This window comes from Oncorhynchus kisutch, linkage group LG3 (assembly GCF_002021735.2).
Source record: "Oncorhynchus kisutch isolate 150728-3 linkage group LG3, Okis_V2, whole genome shotgun sequence".
NCBI classification, from domain to species: Eukaryota; Metazoa; Chordata; class Actinopteri; order Salmoniformes; family Salmonidae; genus Oncorhynchus; species Oncorhynchus kisutch.
The window spans coordinates 36,021,311-36,047,971 of NC_034176.2; the positions used below are offsets into that span (position 1 = coordinate 36,021,311).

The 26,661-nt window shown below is 45.3% G+C and overlaps 1 protein-coding gene across 1 annotated transcript; it reads left to right on the forward strand.

Moving 5' to 3' along the window:
• The first annotated feature begins 170 nt into the window (after positions 1 to 170).
• Positions 171 to 24,856, forward strand: txnrd2.2 (thioredoxin reductase 2, tandem duplicate 2). The gene is made up of 17 exons (XM_020473966.2): positions 171 to 294; positions 644 to 709; positions 1,582 to 1,638; positions 1,802 to 1,946; positions 4,492 to 4,566; positions 4,980 to 5,058; positions 5,234 to 5,296; positions 5,748 to 5,818; positions 11,363 to 11,382; positions 11,659 to 11,750; positions 12,026 to 12,200; positions 17,163 to 17,299; positions 19,187 to 19,282; positions 20,099 to 20,191; positions 20,973 to 21,044; positions 21,278 to 21,375; positions 22,265 to 24,856. Exons 1-17 carry the CDS (start codon positions 219 to 221, stop codon positions 22,386 to 22,388), a joined length of 1,539 nt encoding a protein of 512 aa, XP_020329555.2. The 5' UTR covers positions 171 to 218; the 3' UTR covers positions 22,389 to 24,856.
• Positions 24,857 to 26,661: the final 1,805 nt, after the last annotated feature.

A 26,661-nucleotide genomic window follows, 5' to 3' on the forward strand; every position in this document is an offset into this window, starting at 1 on the left:
TTCTTGTATACGCCTGACCTAGTCTATCAAATACGTATTTATTACGTAGCTACTACAGTAGCAATGTATCTAATGTTCTATTTCCAACACTACAACGCCATTTCAACTTTGCAACATTTGACAACGGTGCGTTAGTGAATGTGCCTCACATAGGTAAAATAGGTCAGGCAGATTTCCAGACGCCTATGACTTCGTGAAGGTCCTTTTGTAAGAACAACATGGCAGCCTTATGTAGAGTCAGACACCGGTGGAAACGCACCAACTGCATTCAACTTCTTACGAGAAACTTGACCGGTATGGAGGTTGTTGCCATATTACTAGTTAGCTTGTGTCAAACTGACAGAGTATCGCACAGCGTTTAGTTTTTATGTTTGTTACACTACGGTGGCTAACATGACCCAGCTAACGTTAGCTAAGCTACCTGTCAAAGCCAAACAAGCTGTCAGTGTGAAGTATTCCTTGCCGACATGAAGTGTCTTTGGCAGAATTAACATGCTATTTTCAAATGCTCTTCACTCTGCACTTGTCAGCTTGGTTTCTAGATGAGTAACCTCGGGCATACATGTTGGCTGTGTTTTATTATGGTCTCACTATCAGCATTGTCCAATAGAGATTGAATGGCATGGCATTTGGTTTGTTACAGGAACGTTTGACTATGATCTCGTCGTTATTGGTGGTGGCTCTGGGGGTCTGGCTTGTTCCAAAGAAGGTGAGTGTCTCGATCTCAGCATTAGTATTACAATACGTTATGAGCTAGGGACTTACCTTTTGTTTAGTCGGTGTTCTTGCGCGGGGGTTCACTGACTTTCACTCCGCGTTGGGGAACATAGCGCCCAAGCCTATTTCTATGGGCACACGCACCGTTCAAACCCCTCTTGTTGGCTGAGAGAACATTTGGCAGGTTTTAAGCTTATTTCCTGCAGTTCTATACATTTGGTAATTTGTCTTGTGTGTTCATATGATATTTGAGTAAGTAAAACATTGCAACAAAATCAATGGGCTAAAAAACGTTAGCTGACATGGGCTAGTTGATATTGACAAGTTACAAATAGCTCTCTACGGTCTGCAATGATGGACATGACTAGAGGAAAACTGCTGATGCACTACCCAATTTCGAAATTGCACCTTGTGCATTCTACTATTACAACTTTCAGTAGTCCATTAAATTATGTCAAATATAAATGGTAAAGTACAGATACACAAAAACACTACTTAAGTAGTACTTTACACCACTGGGAACCACTGTTCTTCAGAATAGTATACAATCATGTACCCCAGATGGTTTGTTACCAGGTTGACTGGCTCAATGAACCCTTATATGTGAAGGTTCTGTATGTGGGATAATGTCTAATTCACAGGAGGATGGTGGCACCTTAATTGGGGAGGACAGGCTTGTGGTATTGGTTGGAGTGGAATAGGTGGAATGGTATCAAACACATGGTTTCTATTTGTTTCATACCGTTGCATTCGCTCCATTCCAGCCATTATTATGAGCTGTCCTCCCCTCTGCAGCCTCCACTGGTCTAATTGAGCTTTACTGAACGTGACGATTGACCAAAACATCATGTACTCTGTTTTCAGCGGCTCAGCTAGGACAGAAAGTTGCTGTGTTAGATTATGTGGAGCCGTCAGTTAAAGGTAAGAGAAATGTTATACTGACTGCATTCCATCACAATCAGCTTAACTTGAACCGTAAACACATTTCTCCTTCCTTCTCTCGGAGTAAAGAAGCAGTATGCATGTTGTGACCAATCTGCATGAATATAGAAGATAAACAAAACATCTCATGCTTCCCTTTCAGGTACTAAGTGGGGCATTGGTGGTACGTGCGTGAACGTGGGCTGCATTCCCAAGAAGCTCATGCACCAGGCTGCTCTGCTGGGCACAGCTCTGAAAGACGCTCAGAAATATGGCTGGCAAATCACCGGGCCCATCTCCCATGACTGGTAAATCTCATTAGTACGAGAACAATGGAAACCTGTAGATATGCACATTTCCTGAACTATTTTGTAAAGCAATAGCAAAATTCTTGAATTCCCATCACTAGATTTAATAAATAACAAGATATATACAGTACCCCCAAGCCATAAGACTCCTGAACATCTAATCAAATGGCTACCCAGACTATGTGCATTGCCCCCCCCCCCCCCCCTTTACACCGCCGCTACTCTCTGTTTTTATCAGGTGCCTCCGCACATTGACTCTGTACTGGTACCCCCCTGTATATAGTCTTGCTATTATTTTACTGCTGCTCTTTAGTTACTTCTTACTTTTTTTATGCATTGTTGGTAAGGGGCTCATAAGTAAGCATTTCACTGTAAGGTCTACTCCACCTGTTGTATTCGGCGCATGTGACTAATAACATTTGATTTGATTTTACCAGTCAAAAGTGGACACCTACACATTCAAGTTTTTTTTTTTTTTTTTTACTAAATTGTAGAATAATAGTGAAGGCATCAAAACTATGAAATAACACATATGGAATCTTGTAGTAACCAATATCATTTATATTTGAGATTCTTCAAAGTAGCCATCCTTTACCTTGATGACAGCTTTGCACACTCTTGGCATTCTCTCAACCAGCTTCACCTGGAATGCTTTTCCAACAGTTTTGAAGGAGTTCCCACATATGCTGAGCACTAGTTGTCTGCTTTTCCTTCACTCTGCGGTCCAACTCATCCCAAACCATCACAATTGGGTTGAGGTCAGATGATTGTGGAGGCCAGGTCATCTGATGCAGCACTCCATTACTCTCCTTCTTGGTCAAATAGCCCTTACACACCCTGGGGGTGTAATTCGCAATAAATCACAGACAGTGTCACCAACAAAGCACCATCACACCACCTCCTCCATGCTTCACGGTGGGAACCACACATGCGGAGATCATCTGTTCACCTACTCTGCATCTCACAAAGACACAGCGGTTGGAACCAAAAATCTCAAATTTGGACGATTTCCACCGGTCTAATGTCCATTGCTCGTGTTTCTTGGCCTTAGCAAGTGTCTTCTTCTTATTGCTGTTATTTAGTAGTGGTTTCTTTGCAGCAATTCGACCATGAAGGCCTGATTCACGCAGTCTCCTCTGAACAGTCATCTGAGGCTGGTAACTCTTAACTTATCCTCTGCAGCAGAGGTAACTCTGCGGTGGTCCTCATGAGAGCCAGTTTCATCATAGTGCTTGATTGTTTTTACGACTGCACTTGAAGAAACTTTCAAAGTTATTTATATTTTCTGCATTGATTGACCTTCATGTCTTAAAGTAATGATGGACTGTCATTTATCTTTGCTTATTTGAGCTGTTCTTGTCATAATATGGACTTGGTCTTTTACCAAATAGGGCTATCTTCTGTATACCCACCCCTACCTTGTCACAACACAACTGATTATCCTAAACGCATTAAGAAGGAAAGAAATTCCACAAATTAACTTTTAACAAGGCTCACCTGTTAATTGAAATGCATTACGCTTGACTAATCAAATCAAATCAAATTTATTTATATAGCCCTTCGTACATCAGCTGATATCTCAAAGTGCTGTACAGAAACCCAGCCTAAAACCCCAAACAGCAAGCAATGCAGGTGTAGAAGGACTACCTCATGAAGCTGGTTGAGAGAATGCCAAGAGTGCGCGAAGCTGTAATCAAGTCAAAGGGTGGCTACTTTGAAGAATCTCAAATATAAAATCTATTTTTATTTGTTTAACACTTTTTTTGGTTACTACATGATTCCATGTGTTATTTCATGGTTTTGATGTCTTCACTATTATTCTACAATGTAGATTTTTTTTTTTTTTTTAATGAATGAGTAAATGTGTCAACTTTTGACTGGTACTGTCTATATATATATATATATATATATATATATATATATATATATATATATATATATATATATATATATATATATATATATATATATATATATATATATATATATATATATATTTTTACACATAGTCATTACTAGGTTAAATGTTGGTCAATGTTTTGGATTGATAAGCATTCGACACTAAGGTTAATAGACCCTTACATTACCACTAGATGGCATATATATCAGTAAGACATGATGGGGGATTGACCTTGGTTGTACATTCAATAAATTTTTGTCATTTAGCAGGACACTATTGTCCGGAGTGATTTACAGTAGTAGCGAGTGTATACATTTTGGGTAATTTTTCGTACTGGTCCCCCATGGGAATCAAACCCACAACCCTGGCATTACTAGCGCCATGCTCTACCGACTGAGCCACACGGGAGGACTACAGGATGTCAGCACTACATGTTGACTCTCACACAGCTCAACATAGGGCGTCTTTGTGGTGAACTGAGGAATATTCTTTGAATAACACACTTCAGATCACTCGTAATCCACCAATTTTATTAGCTGATTTAACGACGACTGCTTGCCACGTAATGGACACTCAGTGAAAATGTGCATTGTTTTATTTTGTCTTATCACAGATGCCTGTCCAATACCATGTGTTTTTCTCCAGGAGTACCATGGCAGAGGCTGTGCAGAACCACGTCAGGTCTCTCAACTGGGGTCACCGTGTCCAGCTTCAGGACAAGTGAGTGACTCCTCCTTACCTACAGCCACTTTAGATCATAGATTCTGTTGTTGACTTGAGCAGTGATTTAAAAAATATATATATATATTAAAAAATGTACACATACATACCCTTTTTTTGTTATGACCTGTTGGTACACAGAGGTTACAGCGGTTCAGAAATAAATTATAAGCAGTGCTCTGACTGAATAGCTACAGGGCTAAACAGGTGTGTTTCCATGCCTGTATGTGCCCATACTCTCACAACCGATGTATACATTGTGCAACCAAATCTCATATTATACCCAGTTTCATTGAAAACAGGTTTTAGCGATCTAGGCTTTACCTATCTCAGCCAAACCCTGTCTTTGCACGAGATCTCCTATGAGTCTCTTGTGGTGTTTGCGCTGTCATAATGTTGTTTGTGTTCGACAGGGAAGTGAAGTATCTGAACGTTAAAGGAAGTCTGTTGGACGAGCACACGGTGAAAGGGTTAACCAGGACAGGAAAAGAGGTAACACTCATTTAAACTGGGAGTTAATGGTGACGTTTTTAAATGTTCACCGTATCAGTCTTTTTTTATTTTTATGAATTGCTGTTTCACACAATTGAAAGGAGTATAATTTCAACACTGCCATATTACATTTTTTCCTATTGAAGTTATCATGTCTCTCCCCCTTGTCTGGCAGATTATGTTGACTGCTAAGAATATTGTGATTGCCACTGGGGGGCGGCCAAAGTACCCCACACATGTAAGTATGAACTTCTTTGCTTCTCCCTCTCTCCCTCTATCCCCGTCTCTGTTTGTGTGGTGTCCTTGCCCAGTAGACAACTGCTGATAACACCACAGTGGATCTAAAGCTTCTGATGGCGTGGTGGTAAAACATGTCTGTCTCTGGGTGGAGGAGGAGGGAGGCTGTGTCTGGTACTGCGTCCCAAATGCCACCCTAGCTTTTCACTCTGTAGTGCACCACATGGGGAACAGAGTGCTGTTTGGGATAACCGATGGGTCTGAGGCCTCCCTCTGTGGTGTATCACAAGCTGCTGCTCACTGTCTGTTGATAACAAACTAACAAGGAACAAGAGATAACCTTCCTCATCTGTCCAACGGAGCTGATCTTTTACCAGAGGCTGTACTGAAAATTGTATGATTCAAACGGACAGGTGTTGTTGTCTTGAACTGTTCTATTTCCTGTGTTGCAGATCCCTGGAGCAGTCGAGCACGGCATCACTAGTGATGATATATTCTGGCTGAAGGAGTCCCCTGGCAAGACGTGAGTGGTACATCCTGTGACTAGGGCTGTGGCGGTCATTAAATTTTGTCGGCTGGTGATTGTCAAGGAAATAACTGCCGGTCTCGCGGTAATTGACCAGCAATTAACATTAACACATTTACAATCTCCTGGCTTCCACGCATGGCATACAAGCCACTGATGCAGATCTTTGGAACATCTACATTTTAAAAAGTCTAATAAATCCATGTAATATAGCCTACACCTTCACAATAAATCCATTATTTATTTTAGACAAGTCTAAAGAAACATGATATGAAGAAAATGTAGTCTATTTCAGAACAGAATAGAATACTAAGTTGTCCTTATGTTCGGTCCTGATTTGGCTATGCCAAATGGCTGTAGGCTACACTATTTCATTTAGCAGACAAGATTTTCTTTGCGTTCCGTGGCATTATTTTATAGTATGAAGAATACAATTGAACAAAGCTGAATAAAACATATTTTCTCCAAACGATATCTGAGGGAGAGCGTACATGCGGCTGTTCTGTGTTCAGCGTTTAACAAAGAAGCAGTTCCTCCTATCAAAAGTTTAAACACCTACTCATTCAAGGGTTTTTCTTATTTTTTACTATTTTCTACTTTGTAGAATAGCAAGTTTGGTAGACTACTAATGACCATCATAGCTTGGAGAAGCCTAGTTGCTGTGACTAAACGGTCACGTGGAATTTGACTGCGGTCATGACTCGTGACGGCCGATGTTGCGGTAATTCGGTCACCGTAACAGACCTCCCTGTAACACACATACCATGCAATACTGTACATCAGCAGACATACACAGACACCTCGGTTATAGTGACCGATCCAAGACACAGAGACGCTTCTACTAAGTGTTCTTCTCCTGACTCGGATTAGCTGTGTGTGTGTGTGTTTCCTGACGTTTACTGAACCCATCTCTAATCCAGCCATTTAAACCCTGTTATCACCTGTCTAATTGGCCTCTCCACACCGTTTCCACTTGGAACACAATGGAGGTTTGAGTTTAATGTTTGTTAATGTAACTGTACAGTGTGCCACCAGTTTAGAGCAGAGGGCTGAGTTATCTGAGTCATCTGCACATTGAAAATCCTTGCTAAATGCAGTTTAGTCAGGTAGCCTAGCGGTGCAGAGTGTTGGGCCAGAAAACCAAAAGGTCGCTGGTTTGAATTTGCCAATGTTCCCTTGAGCAAGGCACTTAACCCTAATTGCTCCTGTAAGTCGTCCTGGATAAGAGCGTCTGCTAAATGACTACAATGTACACTGATCAAAAATATAAACACAACATGTGAAGTGTTGGTCCCATGTTTCTCAGCTGAAGTAAAAGATCTCAGACATTTACCATGTGCACATAAAGCTCACACATCCCAGTTAGTGAGCATTTCTCCTTTGCCAAGATAATCCATCCACTTTACAGGTGTGGCATATCAAGAAGCTGATTAAACATGATGATCATTACTGGGCAGCAGGGCACCGAGTGGTTAGAGCATTGGACTAGTAACCAAAAGGTTGCAAGTTCAAATCACTGAGCTGATGAGGTCCAAATCTGTCGTTCTGCCCCTGAACAGGCAATTAACCCACTTCCTAGGCCGTCATTGAAAATAATATTTTTTTCTTAACTGAATTTGGCAGTACCTCCAACCGGCCTCACAACCGCAGACCATGTGTAACCACACGTGCTCAGGACCTCCACTTCTGGCTTCTTTACCAGCTGGATCGTTTGAGACCAGCCTACCCGGACAGCTGATGAAACTCAGGAGTATTTCTGTTTGTAATTAAGATATTTTGTGTGGGAGAACTCATTCTGATTGACTGGGTCTTGCTCTACAGTGGGTGGACCTGGCTCCAAAGGCCCACCCATGACTGCGCCCCTGTCCAGTCATGTGAAATCCATAGATTAGGGCCTATTTAAATTGACTGATTTCCTTCTATTAACTGTAACTCAGTAAAATTGTGTTTCTATTTTTGTTCCGTATATATGCACAGTATTTCCCGTGTGCCAAACAAGCCTGTCTTTTAGCTTTCTACCACTAGAGGGCAATATGAACTCGTACTGTAGAGTCCATTCTATGACGATGCCACTCGGCGTGTAACGTGTTTCCCTGAACTTTCCTTCCCCTCTTTCAGCATCTTTCCAAAGCAATTATCACAAATATTTGCTCACAGCTTTCTATGGCGCTTTCAAGTGAGTGGAAAGAGCACTTGAGTCCAGGAAACCCTTAATGTGAGTGGGCGTTAGGTAGGGGTGCCTTAGGTAGTGGGGCTGTTAGGTAGGGGCCTACTGTTGGTGATATCTGCCCTCAGGCTACTAGGGGTTAGGATTAGCAGGCCCTCCCGTGGCTCTCCTCTCTTCAGACCTATCCCTCGCTACCTAGGATGAGCCGTGTGTTGAGGAGTTGTTGACTAGTTGTTGTGCTACTCTGCTCTGAGCTGTCAGCTGTGCAGGTGGGGTCTGAGAGGGTGTTTGAGTTGATAGGCTGGCGGAGGTAGTGGATGGCTCCAGGTGAGTGACGAATGCCTCAGAGGAGCTGGAGCACGCTCGCTCGCACACTCCCACGCATACGAGAGCAATGAGAAGTGTAGACATGAGTGTAAGATGTTTTATGTTGGCTTTTATTGCAGTATGTAATGCACCGTTTCCATTTTCTAGGATTCTATATTTATTCTGTTTCCATGCTAAATGAATTCCAGAGCTAAAGCTCAGTGAACCAGGCTTGAAATATGCTGCTGTTTGTCATCCTTTAGAGCAGCTGAGGAAATGAGTCTGTGATGACAAGCTCAAAAGCACCCAGGGAGACTGTAACACATTGTATCTTTTCTTGCTCTGTAGTCACTACAGTGTGTAAAGGAGTTGAGTTCACATCCTGTATCTATTGGACACTGATCAAGTCTGCTGCCAATAGAACTCTCCCCTCTTAGGAACACTTGTGAAAGAGATCTGTTATTGCGGCAAGCATTGTAGACACGCTAGAGGAGGACACTGATTCACTTATCTCTTGTCTGGACTGCTGAAGACTGCTCCAAGGTTATGAGAGCGACTCGGGCTAATTCTAGACTACGACAGTCCGACATACCCCTACATTCATTAAGGTGACTTTGGATTGGTATGTGAGGTTAATACACGAGCCCTATACGTTTGATTGTGTTGTCTTTGTTGTAGGTTTCTCCTTATACTGCTTATTATTCAGCGGAGTCCAGTAACATTTGCAGGGCAGACACTGTATTACTATGTCCTCTCACTGGATCCCGACCCTCTGTAGTTCCTTGTTTTCACAACCAGCCATCCCCTGTTCACGCCTGGATGCAGTGTTTTTGAGACCCACCTGTGAGGCTGTACCTACTGTATGTACATTGAACACCTCCACCCATGCTTTCAGACACCGCCAGCTGGATGAGGGAGAAAGAAAAATCCCAGAGACACTCTGACATGCAATATGACCATGCATAGACCCAGCCAGGAAAATGAGATGTTGTTGATGAAAGTGTGGAATCAGGTTAAAGCTCCTAGCCTAATCTCGACATAAGCCACCTCAAAATGTTGCACTAAGTGCAGATGTGCATTAGGTGGATGTGAGCAGCGGATACTGGCGCTCTCAGTGGCTAGCGCTAGTATGTGGGGGGCCTCGTCAGGGCCTGTGTGCACCAGGCTCCCTGAGCTGTCAGAGCCTGGGCCAGGGTAGAGAATCCTGAGGTGGGGGAGCCCTGGAGGGCTAGAGGGTGGGTGAAATAGGGAGAGGCTCTCCATGCGGGTGACAGGCATCACTCAGCAGAGGGATGTGTGGACTGAGCCCTGAACACGGAAACATCGCACACCCCATCCCCAGGGATTAGCCTGAATGCTAGCAATTAGCTCCACAAACAACGGTGGAGCTCAGGGCTGGATTAGAGGTGTGATTCACCTGGCCCACACAGACACACACACACACAGAGAAAGACACAGACCCTGCCAAATCCTCCACCCCCTTGTCTTTTTCTCTGTTATGCATCCCCCCTGCATATCTTTCTCTGCCTGTATCTCTCTCTCTCTCTCGGTGTCTTGACTTTTTACAGTAGTGGGGCCTTCGATGTTCAAACAGCATTTTCAGCACTTTTAATTCAGAGTAAACAGAGTAGTACATTCAGAGTAAACATTTTTTATTTGTTTAGCACAGTATTCAAGATAATTTGAAAGAAAATGTATGAATGAATATAGTGTATCATATAGAAAAACACATGTACTATATAACCTCCAACATATACCTGTACTATAAACTATATATAAAATAGTATGTGGACACCCCTTCAAATGGGTGGATTTGGCTATTTCAGCCACACCCGTTGCTGAAATGTGTGTACAATCTTGTATACATCCATGCAATCTCCATAGACAAACATTGACAGTGGAATGGCCGTACTGAAGAGGTCAGTGACTTTCAACGTAGTACTGTCATAGGATACCACCTCAGTTTGTCAAATTTCTACCCTGCAAGAGCTGCCCTGGTCAACTGTAAATGCTGTTATTGTGAAGTGGAAACGTCTAGGAGCAACAACGGTTCAGCCGCGAAGTGGTAGGCCACACAAGCTCACAGAACGGGCCCCCCAAGTGCTGAAGCGCTTAGCGTGTAAAAATTGTCTGTCCTCGGTTGCAACACTCACTACCGAGTTCCAAACTGCCTCTGGAAGCAACGTCAGCACAAGAATTGTTCGTCGGGAGCTTCATGAAATGGATTTCCATGGCTGAGCAGCTGCACACAAGCATAAGATCACCATGCTCAATGCCAAGCGTTGGCTGGAGTGGTGTAAAGCTCACCGCCATTGCCCTCTGGAGCAGAGGAAACATATTCTCTGTGATGAATAATGCTTCACCATCTGACATTCCAATGGACAAATCTGGGTTTGGCGGATGCCAGGAGAATGCTACCTGCCCGAATGCTTAGTGCCAACTGTAACTTTGGAGTAATGATCTGGGGCTTTTTTTTATGGTTCGGGCAAGGCCCCTTACTTCCAAAGAAAATAAATCTTAACACTACAGCATATAATGACATTTTAGATGATTCTGTGCTTCCAACTTTGTGGCCACAGTTTGGGGAAGGCCCTTTCCTGTTAGAGCATGACAATGCCCCCATGCACAAAGCAAGATCCATACTGAAATAGTTTGTTGAGATCGGTGTGGAAGAACCTGGCCTGCACAGAGCCCTGACCTCAACCCCATTGAAAGCCTTTGGGATGAATTTGAACACCGACTGCGAGCCAGGCCTAATCGCCCAACTTCAGTGCCAGACCTCACTAACGCTCTTGTGGCTGAATGGAAGCAAGTCCCCACAACAATGTTACAACATCTAGTGGAAAGCCTTCCCAGAAGAGTGGAGGCTTTTATAACCGCAAAGGGGGGACCAACTACATATTCATGCCAATGATTTTGGAATGAGATGTTCGACGAGCTGGTGGCCACATACTTTTGTTCATGTAGAGTATAACCTCCGACATACACCTGTACTATATAACCTCCAAGAGAAAGCATTTTAAATGATAACGTAAGATTGAATGTATTTCTTTGTTTTTACCTTTCAGACTTGTAGTTGGTGCCAGCTGTATCCTTTTGACTGCGCTTGAACATGAGTCACTGGTTAGACTGTGTGGTGTCAGTGAGTTGTTGTGGAGTATGGTACTTGCCTGGCTCTAATGTTGAAGGGAAAAAGTGGTGAATTGCAGTTCGTGGTGACCCCATCTTCCTAGACTGGGGTCACCTCAATCTATCTCTGCCTGTTATGCTCTCGTTTCTCCGCGGTCAAATGTGCTTTAACTAAAGATAGGCGAGGTTCCTCTATGAGAGCGTTTGTTCTGTTTTCCTGAACACTGGTATGAAGATGTGGCACTGGAGTGTGCTGGCTTCCTGACCGGTATTGGGCTGGAGACCACAGTCATGGTGCGCAGCATCCCCCTCCGAGGCTTTGATCAGGTACTGCTGCTCTTAAGGAATTAAAATAAAATAGATTGTACACTATTTGAAATACATATATACTGTAGCCACGATTCAGGTTTTAGAGATATGTAGGAAGTCAAAGTATAATTTATCACTGTTCTTTTCTAGATTAATTTTTTCTTCTGATGATATTGGTGGCTTTACTCTACCAATATAAGTTTGGAATAATACTTTTCCCAATTTGGAGTGCTGGAAAGGTGACTTTGGGTTGTCAACAACTTACAATGATTTCCCTCTTGTGTGTGCTGCAGCAAATGGCAGGGCTAGTGACAGACTACATGGAGGCCTATGGCACAAAGTTCTCCTGGAGGAGTGTCCCTAAGAGCGTGGACAAGCTGTCCTCTGGGGTGCTGCAGGTGACCTGGACAGAAGAACAGACAGGAAAGGACCAACGGGACACCTTCGACTCTGTGCTGTGGGCCGTAGGTGAGTGTGTCTGAGGAGGAAGATATACTCAGCAAAAAATAATGTCCTCTCACTGTCAACTGCGTTTATTTTCAGCAAACTTAACGTGTAAATATTTGTATGAACATAAGATTCAACAACTTAGACAAGTTCCACAGATGTGACAAACAGAAATGGAATAATGTGTCCCTCAACAAGGGGGGGGGGGGGGGGTTGCATTAAGTACTGCAGTGCATCTCCTCATGGACTGCACCAGATTTGCCAGTTTTTGCTGTGAGATGTTACCCCACTTTTCCACCAAGACACCTGCAAGTTCCCGGACATTTCTGGGGGGAATGGCCCTAGCCCTCACCCTCCGATCCAACAGGTCCAAGATGTGTTCAATGGGATTGAGGTCTGGGCTCTTTGCTGGCCATGGCAACAGAAACCTGACATTCCTGTCTTGCAGGAAATCACGCACAGAACGAGCAGTATGGCTGGTGGCATTGTCATGCTGGAGGGTCATGTCAGGATGAGCCTGCAGGAAGGATACCACATGAGGGAGGAGGATGTCTTCCCTGTAATGCACATCGTTGAGATTGCCTACAATGACAACAAGCTCAGTCCGATGATGCTGTGACACACCGCCCCAGACAATGACGGACCCTCCACCTCCAAATCGATTCCACTCCAGAGTACAGGCCTCGGTGTAACACTCATTCCTTCGATGATCAATGCGAATCCGACCATCACCCCTGGTGAGACAAAACCGCGACTCGTCAGTGAAGAGCACTTTTTGACAGTCCTGTCTGTTTCAGTGACGGTGGGTTTGTGCCCATAGGAGACGTTGTTTCCGGTGATGTCTGGTGTGGACCTGCCTTACAACAGGCCTACAAGCCCTCAGTCCAGCTTCTCTCAGCTTATTGCGGACAGTCTGAGCACTGATGGAGGGATTGTGTGTTCCTGGTGTAATTCGGGCAGTTGTTGTTGCCATCCTGTACCTGTCCCGCAGGTGTGATGTTCAGATGTACCGATCCTGTGTAGGTTTTGTTACACGTGGTCTGCCACTGCGAGGATGATCAGCTGTCCGTCCTGTCGCGCCGTCTTAGGCGTCTCACAGTACGGACATTGCAATTTATTGCCCTGGCCACACTGCATGCCTCCTTGCAGCATGCCTAAGGCACGTTCACGCAGATGAGCAGGGACCCTGGGCATCTTTCTTTTGGTGTTTTTCAGAGTCAGTAGAAAGGCCTCTTTTGTGTCCTAAGTTTTCATAACTGTGACCTTAAATGCCCACCGTCTAAGCTTTTAGTGACTTAACGACCAATCCACAGGTTCATGTTCATTAATTGTTTATGGTTCATTGAACAAGCATGGGAAACGGTGTTTAAGCCCTTTACAATGAAGGTCTGTGACGATATTTGGATTTTTACAAATTATCTTTGAAAGACAGAGTCCTGAAAAAGGGACGTTTCTTTTTTTTTTTTTTGCTGAGTTGTCACACAAATTACTACATTAGGGTAATAAGTCCCTACTATTTTAGTAGTAGCTGCAATCACGTGTGTTAAGTAGGCCACATAACGTACTTCTACACCTGCATTGCTTGCTGTTTGGGGTTTTAGGCTGGGTTTCTGTACAGCACTTTGAGATATCAGCTGATGTACGAAGGGCTATATAAATAAATTTGATTTGATAACATAAAAACTGGCTTTGCAACGACGTATCCTGAGATACTGTGTCAGTGGAACTACTCGTCGTCCTCCCTTTCCATTTCTTTTATTGTCATGCACAATATAGTGCAGTGTCAGCAGACTGTGAGGGTATCAAGCTCAAAAACAAGGTAATAAAGCGTGAGTGATGGAACCACCAGGGGAAGTGTTAATCACACAGCCCAGCGTTGAGTCCTGGTTCTGGCTGAGGGGAGCAGGATGCACCCAGGCACGGGGGGTCACTGCATTCCCTCCTTTGTTCTAACACTCTGCTCTGGCCTTTCCTGCCCGCCGTGCCAGCCCTGAGGAAACCAGGCTGCCCGGCCGCACCATCTCATCCACCCCGCAGCATCTGCACGGCAAGGCCCTGTCTGTCTGCAGCTCTGCGCACCCAACAGACCTCTCTCTCTCGCGCGCCACAGTCATTTTCTCTCTATCACACCATGTAATTTGTCTCATTCCGCCAACCAGCACAATGGAGGGAACTTCCGCCTGGCTGCCCAGCCAATGTTTATTTGTGTTGAGGCGTCTTTGTTTCCCAAAACCTGACCTTACGCCATGCCGAGTCCCAGCAGTGTGTGACTCTGCAGTACCAGCCAGGAGAGGCTAGAGCGGGTGTCTCTCTCTCTCTCTCTCTCTCTCTCTCTCTCTCTCTCTCTCTGCCTGTGCGTGTGACAGGGACCAGGATATGGGTGACATTTAGGGAGAGATTACGTTTTTCCCGCCCTGGCAGGTTGCAGCTCTCAGAGAGCTGGGGTTCTCACAATGTGAACATCAAGGCAAAGTGTCTATTCTGTCGAGTCACTGCACTCAAAACACCCAGACTTTGAGACTAATGGAAAATTGGCAGCACAAACTATATTTTTCACTGAGTTGTTATATTTTGGTGGATAGATGTTCTTCATGGTTGACATGGTGCAGACGGTGCAGGTCTCATCCTCACATGCACTCTCACCCAGCAGGGAGTAAAGCTTTCCCCAGTGTATGTGGGTTATTGGTTGTAGGAGGAATATGACTTTATACTTACCTGATTTCTAGCTTACATTACTACCTTACTGTGTAGGCTACAGTCTATTGCGGGCTTTACCCTGGTGTTGTCATGCAGGGCAGTGAGGACATCCACTTCTGGGCCTCTCCTTTTGAAGTGTGTGTGTCTGTCTGACTGTGGGAGTTATGAGTGGGCCTCTCTCCACTTCCCCAATGTTCCCTTTACACTACAGGTCAGACTGGGTCTGTGCCCTCAGTGGAGCTATAAAAGACTGTGGGTATGTCCCGATTCTCCACCCTTTTCTCAAAGAGTGCACTTGCATATTTCCTGTCATGGATTTAACAATGGTGGAATCTCCCTTGAGCCAATAATTACACTTGCATTGATTTAATGCTTGTAAATCAGTGTTGGAAAGTGTGCAAGTGCACACTTTGGGAGAAGGGTGGAGAATCAGGACTCAGACAGTGAACTACTCATAGGGAGGAATAGGAGGCTGGTGTTGGTGGGGACTGTCTGTTCCAGTCCTGTAGCTATGGCTGCTTCTCCATGGTCATCCTTCCCAAGGCCTGTCCTTCCTCAGGACCGCACCCAAGGCCAGGTGGCCAACAGCACAGAGGAGGAAACAGCTTATTTCCTCTGGGTGTACAACATAATGCTTCACTCACACCTATTTGTGTTACCCCAACCCTTTTCCTCTCAGATTTTGAGAGGAACACCAAAAGAGGTTGAAGTTTGTGTGATGCATATATCTCCATGTGAACTGAAATGGTTGGATGTGAAGCCTCTCTGAGAGAAGCCTACTCCCCATATCAGAGAAGTCTCTCTGAGCCAAAGTGCGGATCCTGATACAATCACATCTCTTATGCTCATTTTAGGCCTTTAATATGCTGCCTTCTCAGAACTATTTTTGGAGACAAAATAATCTATTTCCCAAAAATGCAGTCTTATTTTCTTCTCTCGTCTATGTTCACTTGATTGATCTAAAAAGCTGCCATGTAGGCCTAGTTGGACTCAAGTCGTGCCAGGAAGCTTGTTGTGGCTAATTAGCTGTTGGGTCTTGAGATCCTCTGTGTGTTTACAACAGTCTTTGTTCAGCGTAGTCCTATCAGACCTGCCTGTCATTACCCCTGTGTGTGGCTCCACACTCACTGAAGGCTCTTATCAGCAGAACCTCTTGTTGTGTCCACGCCACACAATGGAACAGTGGCACTCCAACAGTCTCCAATCCTAGATGGAGAAACCCAGTTAAGCAGGAAAGGCAGGCCGTGAGTGGCTATAGTAGCCGAGTCTATACATAGAGAGAACAGAGTGGATACTGGTTTCGGATAGTCCTCCTGACAGAAATGATCTGTGGTTTGGTAGGGTGGGGCAAGACCTCCTAAGAACCAACTTTTTGTAAACACAATTCATGCTAGAATGTCCAACTATGCACTGTCTCTTAGCAAGGTGTGTGTGTGTGTGTACATACTTTGAGAAAGGCAGTCATGACAGGTAGAGATCCCTGTGTTAGACCTAATCTGCATAGTTGAACACTGGTGGCTCTACATGGTCCTGCTAGACTAGCCTAGTTCAAGAAAACTGCTGCTTTGCGCCTTACTGCCTGTCTCTCTACCACCCGTGCTGCAGTAATGGACAGGTCCCTCCCAGTCCCAGGTCTGGCTGCAACGGAGGAAGTTGTTCCTCGGCTCCAGCCAGGAAAAGGGTCTTGGGGGGTAGTTTGTTATTCTTGTTGTCCGATAGCATCTACGTTGTACGTGGGTACCTCTAGGCCCTGCCGAGAAGCGGGGTTATTGTGTTACCCAGGCAGGGAGTGAGAAGGTGGGGGGGAGAGGGGGAAGACGAGGGAGGCAGAGAGCCTCGACCAGGTCCCGGGCCGGTGCTGCAGGGGTGCTTGGTGTGCTCACCATCGCCATGGAGATGGGGCGACGAGATGGGCAAGCGTTGACAGCATCAGTCAACCGTACCCCAGGAAGTGGCAGAAATGACAACCAGCGCCCCAGGTGGCTGACGGGATGCCAAAAGACAAGCCTCCATCGCTCCCCATCTCCTCCTCCTCCCAGCTGTGCAGATGTTTTTTTTTCTTCTAGCTGGATAAGATTAGCCTTTCTGTTGGATGGAGAGTCTCAGGACATGCCTTTAACTTATTCCCTTAGCGTGCCAACTCAATGGTATGTGTTATGAACACTGAGCAGCAGTTGTTGTTTTTTTTCTAAGAATCTTAAGATTCCATTAACCTCCCCTCTCTCTCTCTTAATGTGTCACATAATATTGAGTTTCTGACTGTGTTTTCCTCCGTCTTGACCATAGGCAGAGCCCCTGAAACCAAAACTCTCGGCCTGGAGAAAGTTGGCGTCAAGCTCAACAAAGAGTCGGGGAAAATACTTGTGGCTGCTGACGAATCCACATCTGTGCCGAACATCTACGCTTTTGGCGATATCGGCGAGGTAGGTGTTGATCATGTCCGTCATCCTCTGTGTACCCTCCCAGCCTTACAACACCAACGTGAACCTCTCCAGGAATGTATGGAAGGCTGAAATGAGTGGTGCTACCAAGGCGACGCTTTATACAAGAAACCATTTGGTATGCAAAAAGTTGAAGTGATACCGTAGTTCACTGGGCACCATCAAATTTCATCATTTTAGATGTTGCCTATCTTTCCATTTGATATTGAAGCATATGGCTGGAGCTACACAGCAGATGTCGTGGGACAAGGACTCCTCTCAAACTGCTGTGCTGCTCTATCACAATACTCCTTCTACATGTATCAAATGTCAGTCCTGTCTTTTTAATGTGGCCAGCTGTGGATTTCCTAACTTCCACAGGCCTCTTCCAGACGGTTCGATTGACACAAGCATTTGATGAGTCACTCTTAGCCCTGATGCCTGTCATCTTTTCACATACTGGGAGACTTTTTAAAAGGGGGTGGATTGATATTTAAGTCTATGTCCAAACAGAGCACCTTTTTGTGTTGAGACATTGAAGAGCACCTGTGGACTGCCAAGAAATGCATTACTATGACGCAGACCCAAGTGGTGTGTAAACACAGTTACCGAAATACCACCACACACACACACATTCAGACACACACACCTCCAGCGCCAGAGGAGCTGTCTTAGAAAACAGGATGTTCAGCAGCGGTGCTAATCAAACGGGTTGCTCATGACTTAAAGGGATACTTGGGGATTTTGGCAATAAGGCCCTTTATCTACTTCCACGGCGCCTACTAGGTACCATAGACCCCCAGTCATTGCGCTAACGCTAATTAGCATTGGCTTACGAAACTAGCTCTAACTTCCTTCATACTGGACACAGAGACATAAAAAAAAGCTCATCCAACTCTGGGGAAAGTAGATAAAGGGCATCATTGTCAAAATCTCAAAGTATCCCTTTGTCAAGCTTTCAGAAAGAATTCCCCCTGCAGCTCTGCCCCTTCCTGTATTGTTAAGCTGTTGTTGTGAGTAGGCCTTTACACTTGTACCCGTATTCGGGTTGAAAATGGTAGCCTTGGGCACTGTTAAGCTCCTAAATTGGTACGCATTGGCAGTACAGTAACATGCTCTATTCGTCAGCGCTCAGTGTCTCCGCTTCACAGCGCTGTATGGGTTTTGACTGACAGCCGTTCGGAGCATGAGCACCACGCGCAACAAGAAGTTACCACCATCCCTCCTGCTAATTGGGCAACTTTTGAAAATGTTTTGTTTGAGTGAGGGGAACACTGTATATTACAAAGGACTCAATGTATCTTGAAAGATGACACGTTGAGGATTACAATAAATACCGCTTTGACGTCATACAAGCAAACCAAACACCCTCGAGTCCAAATGTGCAATACCCCACGAGTGTAAGGAGCTAACAGTCAGTTGGGTCGAGTGGGGAAATTGTTTGAGGATACAAAAGCAATGTTTGTTTTTCAGTGTGCAAGGCAGTTAAGAAACCTTTATTAGTCAATGCCATTGTCATGGATGTGTGTTCAAGCCAGAGGCTACAGGTTAGTCTACACAGTAAATCACAGGCACAACTGTCCTCTCTCTCTCTCTCTCTCTCCCTCTCTCTCTCCCTCTCTCCCTCTCTCCCTCTCTCCCTCTCTCCCTCTCTCCCTCTCTCCCTCTCTCCCTCTCTCCCTCTCTCCCTCTCTCCCTCTCTCCCTCTCTCTCCTCTCTCTCCTCTCTCTCCTCTCTCTCCTCTCTCTCTCTCAAAATAGCCAAAGGGCCTGTGCTAAGGAGGTGTGTTTGTGTGCGGAGCCTGCATGCATACGTACTTTTCTCTCTCTGTTTATCTGTCTGTCTCCCCGTTTTCTCATGTCACTCATTAGCGTTGTTCTGTGTTTCCAGGGTCGTCCTGAGTTGACCCCCACAGCCATTAAGGCAGGGAAGCTCCTCGCCCGCAGGCTCGCAGGCCAGACCAATGAGCTAATGAACTACGACAACGTGAGTAGACACACACACACTACTCCTATGCTTCCCCCCCATCTCTCCACAGCTTGTCTGTATGTGGCCTTTGTCTTTGCTTTATGCTTTTGTTTTAAGTATTCAATCAGCTCCACTTCTGTGTATTTTGGGTTTTAATCCCTAGTCGTTGTTTTCCCTGGATTATGCAGCCTGGTCTGATTTATGGGGTTTTAATGGGACACTCTGCACCTCTTCCAAATGTTTATTCCTAAACCATTCGTAATGATACTTATTGCTTAAATGCTTATTGTTTGTGCTCTAGTTTTGTCTTTGTTCCTTTTTTGTGGTCTTTTGTAGCATTGTTATATTACCACTTTATTTTACTCCCAATGGTAGATGGTAGGAGATACAGTAGATTAGATTACCACTTTATTTTACTCCCAATGGTAGATGGTAGGAGATACAGTAGATTAGATTACCACTTTATTTTACTCCCAATGGTAGATGGTAGGAGATACAGTAGATTAGATTACCACTTTATTTTACTTCCAATGGTAGATGGTAGGAGATACAGTAGATTAGATTACCACTTTAGTTTACTCCCAATGGTAGATGGTAGGAGATACAGTAGATTAGATTACCACTTTATTGTGGGAGATTGAGTAGGCGATGGGTCTGCCTATCTACAGTATCCTGCTATAATATTACTTTGTTTGCCTTGCCTTGTTTCTTGTATCCTTGATTTTCTGTCTGTCCGGTTGCCACCCCACTGGAGAATTGCTGTGTGGCCTGTCTATCCTCATGTAACATGATGTAACAAGACTTTATGTGCCTTCTGATTGGTTGTGTCCCTAGGTCGCCACCACAGTGTTCACCCCTCTGGAGTATGGCTGTGTGGGCCTGTCAGAGGAGGAGGCTGAGAGCAGACATGGGAAGGACTCCATAGAGGTACAGTAGATCTAAACCACTAACATTATAGCTAGCTGATTTTCTAACTGAATGGAGGTCTGCCGAGGTATGCTGGGAAAGGATTGTGACTCCTGGTGTGCCTCTGTCTACTGCTTTATACATTTGTGAAATAGAAAGTGGTGTGATTGCGTGTGTGCATAATTGCGTGCGTGCCTCTCGCTCCGTGTGCCTCTCGCTCCGTGTGTGTGTACAGAGTGCCTCTCGCTCCGTGTGTGTGTGTGTACAGAGTGCTTCTTGCTCCGTGTGTGTGTGTACAGAGTGCCTCTTGCTCCGTGTATGTGTACAGAGTTCCTCTCGCTCCGTGTGTGTGTGTGTGTGTGTACAGAGTGCCAGCTGCTAACACCTGCGCCCAGAATGCCCCGGCTCGTTGTAGAGCGAGGTGTAGCTCCGCTGTGTGATTGACAGGTGAGCAGAGGGCCTGATTGACGTGTGTATCAGGTGCTGACAGGCGTTGTGTGATCTAAAGCACCGCGGCGGGAGAGGTGCACCATGGGTCCTGACAGCTGCCTGTGTGCATGGCCCGGCCGGCGACTTGTGTCGGCACGTTCGCTGGCTCCATATAAAACACACGCCATGAAACCAGGGTCTGAAATGTACCTTTTTTTAAATCGGGCAAAGTCTTGTGAGAACAGTTTTGTAATACCAGATTCATAGTGAACGATCTGAGATCCAGGGCCTACCTTTCACACGAGCAAGTATTGTAAAGTACTATATATTGTTGGTGGACTAATGGTCATGTTGTCTGTTGTTCTCTGTCTAGGTGTACCATGCCTTCTACAAGCCTCTGGAGTTCACTGTGGCTGAGAGAGATGCCAGCCAGTGTTACATAAAGGTCAGAACAAGCCCCCACAGTAGGGTTGCAAAATTCCCAGGTATTCCAGAAATCCCGGTTGGAGGATTCCCGTATATTCTGCTTATTCCCTCCTGATTCCAGGAGTTTTTCAACTGGGATTTCTGGAAAACCTGTGAATTTTGGCAAAGTTGCAACCTTTACCTCCTTATGTCGCATCTGAAGTGTAGCCTGGAGGTTTAGGGGGTGTAACGTTGCTTCTCTCACCGCCTAAGGTGGTGTGTAAGCGGGGTGGAGACCAGAGAATCCTCGGCCTGCACTTCACTGGCCCCAACGCTGGAGAAGTTACCCAGGGCTTTGCTATGGGCTTCCAGTAAGTCAACCACTCTGCTTGATGGAGTTAGATAGGGATTCAAAGTCGATCATACAGATGTTGTAGGGTTGTGGTTATTTTAAGAAATTGCTCAACTGCTTTTTTAAAATGATTTTGGCTCTAATGTATAGTTATCATACTAACATATGTTAGATCTGTAGATTCATTCATCTAAAATGAATGGATGTCATGTACGTTGTAAACTCTACATATAGGTGAGTATATACGTGACAAGATGAGCCTTTATCAGTGCAGCAGAGATACTACACTAAACAAAAATATAAATGCAACGTGTAAAGTGTTAGTCCTGTGTTTCATGAACTGAATCATTTTCTCTAGCTTATTTCTCTCAAATGTTGTGCACAAATTTGTTTACATCCCTGTTTGTGAACATTTCCCCTTTGCCAAAATAATTAATATACCTGACAGGTGGGATATTAAGAAGCCGATTAAACAGCATGATCATTACACAGGTGCACCTTGTGCTGGGGACATTTTAAAGGCCACTCTAAAATGTGCAGTTTGGTCACACAGCACAATGCCACAGATGTTTCAAGTTTTGCGGGAGCATGCAATTGGCATAAAGCCCTTTTGTGGGGAATAGCTCATGATTGGCTTGGCCTGGCTCTCCAGTGGGTGGGCCTATGCCCTCCTAGGCCCACACATGGCTGTACCCCTGCCCAGTCATGTGAAATCCATAGATTAGGGCCCAATGAATTTATTTACATTGACTGATTTCATTATATGAACTGTAACTCAGTAAAATCTTTGAAATTGTTGCATGTTGCGTTTTATATTTTTGTTCACTATAGTAAGAGAAACTTAAAGATGGGAGAATGGGTGGTGCCGGTTGTATGAATGAAGTCTCCATGTCTCTGTCTCTCTCCAGGTGTGGGGCCACCCTCACTCACCTGAAGGAGACCGTGGGGATCCACCCCACTTGTGCCGAGGAGCTGACCAAAGTCAATGTCAGCAAGCGCTCTGGGCTGGATGCCACAGTTACCGGCTGCTGAGGTTAAGCACCCCCTTCTCTGAACACACCTGAGCACATGGGAAGGAACCTCTTCGTAGAGACAGGGAATGTGTCCCTAATGTCACTCTCCTCTCTGTAGCGCACTACATTCAACCAGGGCCCATAGGGCTCTGGTCAAAAGTAGTGCACTAGAAAGGCAATATGGTCCCATTAGAGACTCATACAGGGAAGTAATTGTAATGCATATACACCCTAGCCCCCTTATAACGGTCCATGTAGAAGCACTCTCTCCTTTCCCTGACATCCCAGTTCCACTGGATTTCAGGTCTCCACTCCGTCTTATCATTGCAGGTTCCTCCAGGTCATGACTGCAATGCTATATCTAGGTAAGGCTAGATTTGTGTCAGGTTTGACTAGTGGTCACATTAACCAGGCCGTGGTTACCCAATGTAGCCCCTTAATGTATGTAGTATGTCCCCTTCTCCCATTTTGAAGGCCATAAGGAGTTTTAGACCCAGGTTCGTGAAAACGTCCAGACACAAGCAGCATCCTTTAAATAAACTGGCTCATAAATCAGAATTAGGGCCCATTCTAGTTTGTTGAAAATAACTGTATAAGAGCGAGAAAGCCGGGCAACTAATGTTTCTGAAATATATTCAGCAAATATTGTTGTTTCTCCTCCTGTTCTTCCTGTCCATTAGTCTTGAAAGTGACACATGCGTTGCCCGGGTGACACTGATGGATGGGCCAAGGGCCGTCGCCGCGGTGACACCACCCGTTTCCCATGGACACACACAAACAGTCGGCGGGCAGGCTGTCAGTCAGAGGTGCAGAGCAGCACAGGGTCCAGTCTGGGCCAGAGTGCAGAGCCCTTGATTAGGCCTCCACTCATTCCAGCACTCTGCTCCCCCCCCCTCTCACCTCCCCTCAACCCCAATGCACAAAGGAATACAGTGGGACTACAATAACAATCTCTGTCAGTCTGTGTGTGGGGACGCCTTGGCCAGCAACCTCTGGGAACCCAATCCCTCTATGGGAGAGATGGAGGGAAAGAAACTGCCTGGGCCACAGTGGTGGCAGTACCAAATGCTGCCTAAAGGTGGCGGTATTGCCCTCTTATCTTCTTCGGAAAACCTGCTAGTAAAGAAATGATAGGGTAGTGAAGTCGGTGTATAATGAATAAGCCCTGGCACATTCAAGGTGCACATTGGAATCTTTTAATCCTTATTTGAGATGTCTGTTATGGAATGAATGTGGAGACCATGGAGGCATTTGTAGCGTTAACTGATAACATTGTGTATTTACACGGCTGGCAGTTTAGCCCACAAAGTCATCACCCTCTGAGATAAGGCCGATTTGTTTATTTCACTTAACTGCCATTATACTATTGTGATTTTTACCAGTCACGTAAATTATGTCGTACTATTTAAGTCTTCAAACATGTCAAGTACACCAGTCCACTCTTCACCCAATCATCCTTTCCTACAAGTCCTGAAAGCAGAGAACTATGCAGTGCTGGACTGAGCTGGACAGGTCATGCAGTCTGAGTTGAGTGGGGAACGGTGGAGCTGAGGGGAGCTAAGAGCAGGGCACTGGGCTGGTTTATTTGTGTTTGAACTCTAATCTGCCATGCCTGATTAATGATCCTGATGAGGGGAGTGACAGCGCACTGCTCAGGATGATGGAGGGAGGGGAGAGAGGAGAGCAACAGCGCTACCAGGTTTATTTGGACCCGGGGTTGAGGCAGGGAGAGCGAGGGATGCAGCCAGACCAGGGGAAGAGGTGGAGGAGGGGGATGGAGAGGTGAAGGAGGAGGTGTAGAAGGAAGGGGCGATTCCTGTGTGCTCCGTTCAGGGACGGGGTGCTGACTGAAGGACCCTGACCCCCCGCTCGGCAGGAACAGCTTGACTCCATCACCCACTACACATGCTGAGGATGGGACCATCCAACACACACTGCCTGGGTGTATTTAGCCAGGCAAATGAGTATATGCCTCATCTTAACGAGGCACTCAGTCCAGAGAGCAGGCTGCTGCTGCTGGGCTCAAGGCAAAGTTGTTGATCCCATCTAACAGTAAGTTCCTGTATTTTCTGCAAGAAGCTGCCCAAACGCACAAGTCAGAATCATATTTATGACAAACATTAATTTGTTATTGTATTGTTTGAAATGTCTCTGTTAATTGTTGTTGATAGACAAAAGTGCCTTGGGCCTAGGGGCTTAAATGTGGAGCGCAGAATCAGCCTCAGCCTTGCAGAATGTAATGCTTAGTTCCTCACAGGGGTCAGGGTTCAACTTTCAGGTCGCCAGCTAATGATAACTTGCGCTAAAACCCACATCTGGGGAGGGCATGTCTGATGACACCTGGCGACCAACTTTAGTTACTGTAAATAGAGTAGCCTAATTCACAATGACGCTTTGTATTGCATTATTTATATGTAAAGAAGGAATAAAATATGAGAATGCACTGATGTCTCCCATTAAAATAATGATGTCCTCTGTTTCACCGGGCCTGCCTTTCTGTCTGTGTCTGTTGCATGGGTGTCTCCATCTGTGTGTGTCTGTGGCTCCATGATTGTTAGTTAAGCTCTGCGTCGGAGGCTGTGCGGTGTAGTGCAGCCCTGTCACTCAACCCTCTGGACCAACAATGCCACAAATTCCTCTCCGTTTGTTTGGTTAAGGACCGGGCTCTCACAAACCCAGAAACTCCTTAGGATCCCCAAACAGCTTCACCCCTGAACTGAGGCCCGTGTCACTCTGAAATCTGCCGTCAGACCACTAGCAATGAAGATCATTGCGTGGCTCGTGAGTAATGGTGAACAGCGAAAGGCTTTGTGTTCTTTGTTTCCCTCCAGAAACGGAGGGAACTGGTTGACAACAGGTTAGATCCAGCTTGGTAGCACACTTAGCAGAACATGTAAACATGTCAAGGTGCGTTCAGGGATATTTTCAGTCTTAATCCGGCCCATTGAAGGTTGACCGTCTTAACTCTGAGTTGTCATTCACAGGGCCATTGTGACTTTAGTCTCTGAGCCCTTACAGTCAACTCTGGGAGCGCAGACATCCACACACACACACCAATGACACATGTACAGCAACACACGAAGGGTACACAGCCCCACGGCCGGGCCCAAAGCCCTGGGAGGAATGAGACAAATTCCTGTCTTGTGTAAACATTTGCGTAAAAACTATGCTGGAAACAAAAAAGGCTAAAACAGGCGAGGATTATCCCTCAGAAATGAATAGGGGACAATTGTTTTTTTAGGTAACCTTTATTTAACTGGGCAAGTCAGTTAAGAACTAATTCTTATTTACAATGACAACCTACCCCGGCCAAACCCGGACGACGCTGGGCCAATTGTGCGCCGTTCTATGGGACTCCCAATCACGCTCGGATGTGATACAGCCTGGATTCGAACCAGGGACTGTAGTGACGCCTCTTGCACTGCTTTAGACCACTGCACCATTCGGGAGCCCAAATGCCTGGACAGGGTGAGGTGCTGCTGGAGGGTGGTACAAGGAAAAGACTTAGACTTGCTTTCGAGGAGAATGACAGATCCATAACTCACATTTCTATGTAAATTTGATTAGTTGCCCAGAAAGTTACATATTATAGTTTAAAGGAGAATTAGAAGGTGCCGTTAATGGTCATGAGTAGTCGAGGTGAGACTCAAACCAGTGTGTAATATTCTGCACTGTCTGGTCTCCCAAGTTTGAGACATTTAGCTCGAAGTCTCCTTGAAGAAAGTGTGGTAAGCCTAATGGTGACTGATACAACAAATTGAACATGGGTGATGAACAATGGCTAGTATGGTGATGAACTAATGTAATAAATGTACTTTCTGTTAGCTTTACACAGGGGATATTTGGTCATATTTAATATGTTGAAAAAATTCAAGAAGGAAAGAAAATATCAGATTGGGGGTGATCTCTGTAGGTCTTCCATGGCTATCAACAGCTGACAGTTTTTAATGAAGTTTGTGTCAGCAGTCTGAATCAAGAGACTTCTCACTTCACTCCCTGGCTGGAATCTCAAGGCTGTCCCCCTCAACCATTCACATCAACTGACCCGTTGAATTCCCACGTTGAGTTGCAGTAGGATTGATTTGCACCCGTCTTAGCGACTGTATTAGTTCCCAGTGGGTAGTTCTTGACTTATGGTGGCATTTTATTTTTTAACATTTAAAGCTGGAATTCTTAATGGTGAAATAGCTACGTCCGTTTGCGATATTACCACACAAAGATAACAGTGAACAATGTTTTTTTTACCCTCGGATATCATTGCATGTGTGATAGAAGAGCACACAACTTTTTTA